The sequence below is a fragment of the Priapulus caudatus genome, unplaced genomic scaffold (assembly GCF_000485595.1).
Source record: "Priapulus caudatus unplaced genomic scaffold, Priapulus_caudatus-5.0.1 Scaffold1000, whole genome shotgun sequence".
NCBI lineage: Eukaryota > Metazoa > Priapulida > Priapulimorpha > Priapulimorphida > Priapulidae > Priapulus > Priapulus caudatus.
This window is the reverse complement of record NW_014578061.1, coordinates 13,020-19,572: the sequence shown is the minus strand read 5'-3', so window position 1 is coordinate 19,572 and position 6,553 is coordinate 13,020. Positions and strand designations below refer to the sequence as shown.

Here is a 6,553-nt window from a genome sequence, read left to right as displayed (position 1 = left end):
GAGAGTAGTAGTAGTAGTAGTAGTAGTAGTAGTAGTAGTAGTAGTAGTAGTAGTAGTAGTAGTAGTAGTAGTAGTAGTAGTAGTAGTAGTAGTAGTAGTAGTAGTAGTAGTAGTAGTAGTAGTAGTAGTAGTAGTAGTAAAGAGAGAGAGAGAGAGAGAGAGAGAGAGAGAGAGAGAGAGAGAGAGAGAGAGAGAGAGAGAGAGAGAGAGAGAGAGAGAGAGAGAGAGAGAGAGAGAGAGAGAGAGAGAGAGAGAGAGAGAGAGAGAGAGAGAGAGAGAGAGAGAGAGAGAGAGAGAGAGGAGAGAGAGAGATAGAGACGGCTTTAGTTTGCGCGCGCGCGCGCGTGCGTGCGTGCGTGCGTGCGTGCGTGCGTGCGTGCGGCGATGCCGCTGCATTAGGCTGAGACAAAGCGAGCGAGCTGTCATCCAGCGTTAGCTTGATGCATTTACCAGCGAGATGGGATTTTTTTATTTGCACCGAGAAGCCAAACGTGATTCAACACCGTGGTCAACTACCGCCATCCCTGTCGGCGCCCACCCTCAGACGCCCACCATCCCCTTATATATAAATATATATGAATATATATATATATATATATAACGTCTTATTATTTATATCTTTATTTGGGATATATGATCATAGACGTGGATAATAACTTAGACTACGTAATTGACAAATGTTTTTTTATTCATCAATATTTTTGCTACATATTAATTTTATTTTTTATTCGAATTATTTTTTTCTACGCATGTAAATACAGTGGCCATCGCCACGTGAACCGATTTATATACCCTAACCCCCAACATCCCTATGATGACCCCTACCCCGATTCCAACATCCCTGCCGGCGCCCCCGAAAGCGGCCGACACACTATCCATCTAACACGGCAGGCGACAATTAAGCAGATATCGCATGACGGAAGCTGCCGCTAATGCCATTACGGACGAGATTTCTAATTAGAGAGTAATTACCATTGTCTCAGTGACGCGTCCCCCGGCGGGCCGCACAATATTGGCAACGAGATCAATTATCTCTCGCGCGTGAGAACGAGAGCGGCAGGATGACACTATACGTAAATGATGATTCCCTATATTATATATGTGTGTGTGTGTGTGTGTGTGTGTGTGTGTGTGTGTGTGTGTGTGTGCGTGAGTGTGCGTGTGTGGTGTGTGTGTGTGTGCGCGCGCGTGTGTGTGTGCGCGAGTGTGCGTGTGCGTGTAGGTGTGTGTGTGCGTGCGCGCGCGTGTGTGTGTGTGTGTCTGTATGTACATGTGATGCCTTTATTTACCTGAGGATTACGAAGCTTGGAAAATTTGGGTATCAGGTAGAACTTTATGCCGTCGATGGCGCCCTCTAGCGTCGCTCCTCTGATAAGCAGAATGACGAGTACGAGGTACGGGAACGTGGCAGTGAAGTACACGACCTACGATTGGTTAAAATTCGTGAATTATGGCCAATCACGGACGTTAACGCGGGTGACGTAGAACACGTTTTCTCCTATCGGGTTAGATCACCTGACCGACTGAGACAATTCAGTCAATTCTTCAGAAAAGCAAAGATATTCCATGTCTTTCTTGAAAAACAGAATGTGCAATGCTAAACCCAGGTTTCTGTCTAACCAACCTGAGTGTTCGAATTAAAAACGCGTTTCCAAGATGGTAGCAAATTAGTTTAGCTACGTAATTTTTATTATCTATCGTCGTTCTAATGCTAATCTATTCATTTGTTACATCTGGAAAAATAAAGATGGCGTCGCCTGGTTCACCTTTCCGGAACTCTTGATCCCACGGCACAGACATGCGCAGACAAGAATCCAGGCGAGCAACAAACACAAGACCATCTCCCAATCGAGCCCGTGCATGCCGGTGAGTCCCGGATTTTCCGGGTCAATCTTCATCACTCGAAAGCTGCACGAAAGGTCAGAGGTTACAGGTCACAATCACGTAGCGATTCAGAAATTCAGAGATAAAATCATTCTAAATCATCACAAAATACGTTGTTATAATTCCGCACGGCGGCAGCACTTGTTCATGAGGGGTGAAAGGAAGTTTTGTATATCTATGAGAATTATTGGCTCCAAATTGCTACCTGGGAAGGGCGTGAGAGAAGGAACGAGAAAGAGCTGGCGACGCACACACACACACAGAGTGGAGGGAGAAGTGGGGGAGAGCGAGCGAGTGAAGGAGAGAAGGAGAGAGAAATACAATACAGTGAGAGAGACAGAGAAACAAAAAAGAGAGAGAGAGAGAGACGCACACACACACACACACGCACATCACGCACGCAGCGCCACAGCACAATCACGCAGCCTACGCCGCCGAGCAGACGAGTGGACAGAGATAGAGAAGAGCAAGAACGAGGGAGAGCGAGGGAGCGCGCAAGAGAAAGCGTAGAGACCAGACCGACGAGAGAACGAGCGAAGCAGAAGACGAGAAGGAGAGAGGAATCACACCACACACACCACACACCACACACAACACACACACACACACACACACACCTAGCGAGTGAAGGAGACACGGAGAAAGAGACGGAGAAAAAGGTAGTCTTCTCCACCGATCCGCTGAGATACGCCACCTCGAAGCCCCTACTCCTCGCTGGTGAAGCCCGCGCTCCACCCCGCTGCAGCCATGTTGAATCTTCAGGCCATGTGCCTAGCATGTAGCAGACCTTGCGACCGAACTAACGCCCCTCTGAACCATTCGCAGCTCCTCGCCCGTCAGTCATAAGCAATCATTATGGCGCGAGACCCGAAAGAGACAACAGAAAGAGAGAAAAGAGAGAGAAAAGAGAGAATTTATACGGATTTACTTAAGGGCATAATATTAATTGATTGGTGCCTTAACGTAACGCATCCATCGACACACCACACCACACTATCATATGAGCTTCTCACGCAAACCGCGCGCACACACACACACCACACACACACACAACGCACACAGCCGCCACACACAATCCACACACAACATGAACAGCACGCTCCCCCCCCCACACACCATGCACACACCCACACACACACACACTCACGCGCCACCACACACACACACATCACACACACACATCACGCACACGGCACACAGCACACATCACACCACCAGCGCACACACACACACAACACACACACACACACACGACAGCGCTCCCACATCACACAGCATCAACCAGCATCACACGGCACCGCACAACGCACTACGCCACACGCACGCTGCACACACACCTACGTTAACAGCAAACATCGATTACACGTACTCTTGTATTCCACTCGTGTCGCAGTAGACCACGACATCTCGCTCTAAGGAGGTCGACAGATAGTAGAGAATCCAGCGCTGATGAGAAGATTGTACGTAAATAACCGACATGAACGACAACAGACGAACCTATTGCGATCCTATACCATGCACCGAGAGAGATGATAGACATATAACAATATATACACACACCACACACACACAGCACACACCACACACACACACACCACACGCAACACTCACACACAACACGACACACACACCATGTGCAACACACACACACACAATCCAGCACACGCACACTCCAACACACACACACAACACACACACACACACACACACCCACACACACACACACACACACCACCACACACACACAGGCAGCCACATCACCAACACACACACCGGTCACGCAACACCACACGCGCACTTCTCCCTCACGCAACGCACGCACCACGCACGCACACACACAACACACACACACACACACATATATATATATAAATATATACATATTATATATATATACTCACATGCACATATATAAATATATAAATTATACTAATATTATATATAATATATTATCATACACCCATGCACATAACTATATCAATAATAATACACCATGCACCATATATATATATAATTATATATATATACCCATGCACATATACATACTATTATATTAATTCACATCACCATATATAATATATATATATATATACTAACAGTCATTGCACATATATATACATGTAACTGCTATATACTATATACTACTATAATATACTACTATATCACTCGTAGACATGTATCTACATCTACTAACACATGCTGACTGCTCTCGATAAACAGCAAAGACCGTGTGTGGGCGGACACCTCTAATGAACGGCCGCCTGTCTATAAAGGACAAAATCCCATGCTTCCATAGAGTGACCGTTAATACACATCAGTTGGAGTGGAACCGAACCTGAGAAGATGGACTGATCACTCCCCACAATTGCTGACGACCTTTCACTCTTGAACCTCCCCGCACGCGACAGTTTCCAGAAGAATATTCGGCATTCCGACGAACGCCAAGCATGATGATGAGGGAAGAAGACGTCCTGCGGCAGGAAAGAAAATATACATAATAATAAATAATAATAATAATAACAATAATAATTAATAATAACATAATAAAATAAATAATCATAAATAATAATAAAATAAAAATAATATATATTAGATTATTATTATTATTATAAGAATTATTTAATAAGAATCAAAACTATAATCATTAATACGTATCACTCCTGATGTACTGAAAAGAATCCGCCCCCCCCCCCTACTCATGATACTCATGACACCGAATACCCGCTAAAAAACACTAAAATGTAACATTCATAATAAAACTTCAAATAAACGCTCACTCTCCCCTCTCTCTCACTCCTCTCTCTCTCTTCTCCTATACTCTCTATACTATAATATATATATTACTAAATAATAACATATATATATATACACATATATATATTGATATATAATAAATTATTAATATATATACTATACTAAATATTAATTAACTAGACAAAACAAGAAAAACTCATAAGAAAAAAATAAAAAAAACATGCTAAAAAAATAGAAAATCAAATTACAAAAAAACACCCTACCGTCAACATTGAGATCTATATAATTGCCTGATAATGACTACACAACTCACGCCCGTTCCTTGCGCAAACTGTAAAGGGAACCTGGCCAGACGTTACCCAGGCCAACGCAATATCCCAGAACAGGAGAGCAGAAGTCAGCTTCCCTGACCAGTTTCCTCTCTCCTTGTTCTCATCTTCGCCGTATAACCGCTAGCGGTCGCTACTGGAACGCTAAGGATCTCCAACTACGTTAGGATTCTGTTTAAACAGTCGGAAAATCGAAAAAAGATCGATTTGATGAGCTGTTTTTTATTAATTTCCCTTCTCTCTCTCTCTCCTCTTCTCTCTCTCTCTCTATATATATATATTGATTTCTCATTTCTCCCTCTCTCCCTCTCTCTCATCTCGCTCTTCCCTCTTCTCAGGGGGGGGGGCTGTTCTCTCTTCGCTCTCTCTACCCCTTCTCCTCCTGTCTGTCATCGGCTCTCGCTCGTCTCTCTTCTCGCTCTCAGCCTCTCGTCTGTTCTCTCTCTCATCTCCTCTCTCAATCGTCTCATCCTCGATCTCTCATCATCTCTCTCTGTCTGTCCTCTCGTCGTCTTTCCTCTCTCTCCTGTCTCTCTCTCCCTCTCTCCCTCCTCGCTCTCTCTCTCTCCTCTCTCCCTCTCCCTCTCGTCTGCCTCCTTCTCTTTATCTCTCTCGTCTGTTCCCTCTCTCATCTTCTCTCTCTCGTCGGTGTCTCTGCTCCTTCTCTTTGTCTCTCTCTCTCTCTTCTCTCTCTCGCTCCTCCGTCATTCTTGTTTCTTCTCTCTCTCTCTTCCCTCTCTCCTACCTCTCTCATGTCCCTCGTGTCTCTCGTCTCTTCTCTCCATCCGTCTTTTCTCAGTCTTGTCCTGTCCCGCTCCTCTGCCGATCTCCTCCCGCTTTCTTCTCGCGCCGCTTCTATCCGTATCCCCTCTATCGGTCTTCTTCTCCTTCCTCTTCCGTCAACCGCACGCGGAAAAACCTACATCATACTGGCGGAGCTCGAGGGAAGCTCCCACGTATGAACGGGTGCCTTCCCCATGCATCTCTCTCCCTCTCTCTCTCCGTCTCTCCTCTCCTCTCTTCTTCCTCCTCTCTTTCTTTGTCCTCCCTCTCGTCCTCGTCTCTCTGTCTTCTCCTTCTCGCTTCCTCCTCACTCTTCCCTCTGGTCCTACCTCTTTCCCTCTTCTTCGTCTCTCCTCTTCCTTCTCCTCTCCCCTCTGTGCTCCTCATCTTGCCTCCTCTTCTCATTTCTTCTTCTCTCTCCCTCTGTCTTCTCCTCTCCTACTTCCTTCTCCTCCTCTGCTGCTGCTATCCCCGTCATACACTACGCCGCCTATACGTCTCTTGGGACTACTGCAGTTTGTTCTCCCTAACACGCTCCCGATCCGACCCACACACGGGTTACAACAGATCACCCACACACGCGAGGGCACCACAACTATGAGGCCCAAGAAGGCGGCAGGCCGGCGCAGCACATGTACTACACCAAGTGTCTCTTCCCTTCACAGCATAGTATACGCCTGCGTCTGTGCGACAAGTTCCAGTGCCACTCCCGAAAACGAAATATCAACGATTCTTACAAACACATCAATAAATCACTCAATATAATATATATATTAATTATATATATATGTAATATAGTTACT

The 6,553-nt window shown here is 45.6% G+C and overlaps 1 protein-coding gene across 1 annotated transcript in view; it reads right to left on the bottom strand.

Moving 5' to 3' along the window:
* Positions 1-2,687, bottom strand: part of LOC106814895 (sodium-dependent proline transporter-like) — a 5,302-nt gene extending 2,615 nt beyond the window's left edge. The window contains exons 1-4 of the mRNA XM_014819271.1: positions 2,580-2,687; positions 1,767-1,908; positions 1,290-1,424; positions 806-879 (exon numbers count right to left, since the gene is read on the bottom strand). Coding sequence (XP_014674757.1) covers positions 806-879; positions 1,290-1,424; positions 1,767-1,908; positions 2,580-2,662 — 434 coding nt within the window. The 5' untranslated portion in view covers positions 2,663-2,687. The remainder of the gene's footprint in view (positions 1-805; positions 880-1,289; positions 1,425-1,766; positions 1,909-2,579) is intronic.
* Positions 2,688-6,553: the final 3,866 nt, after the last annotated feature.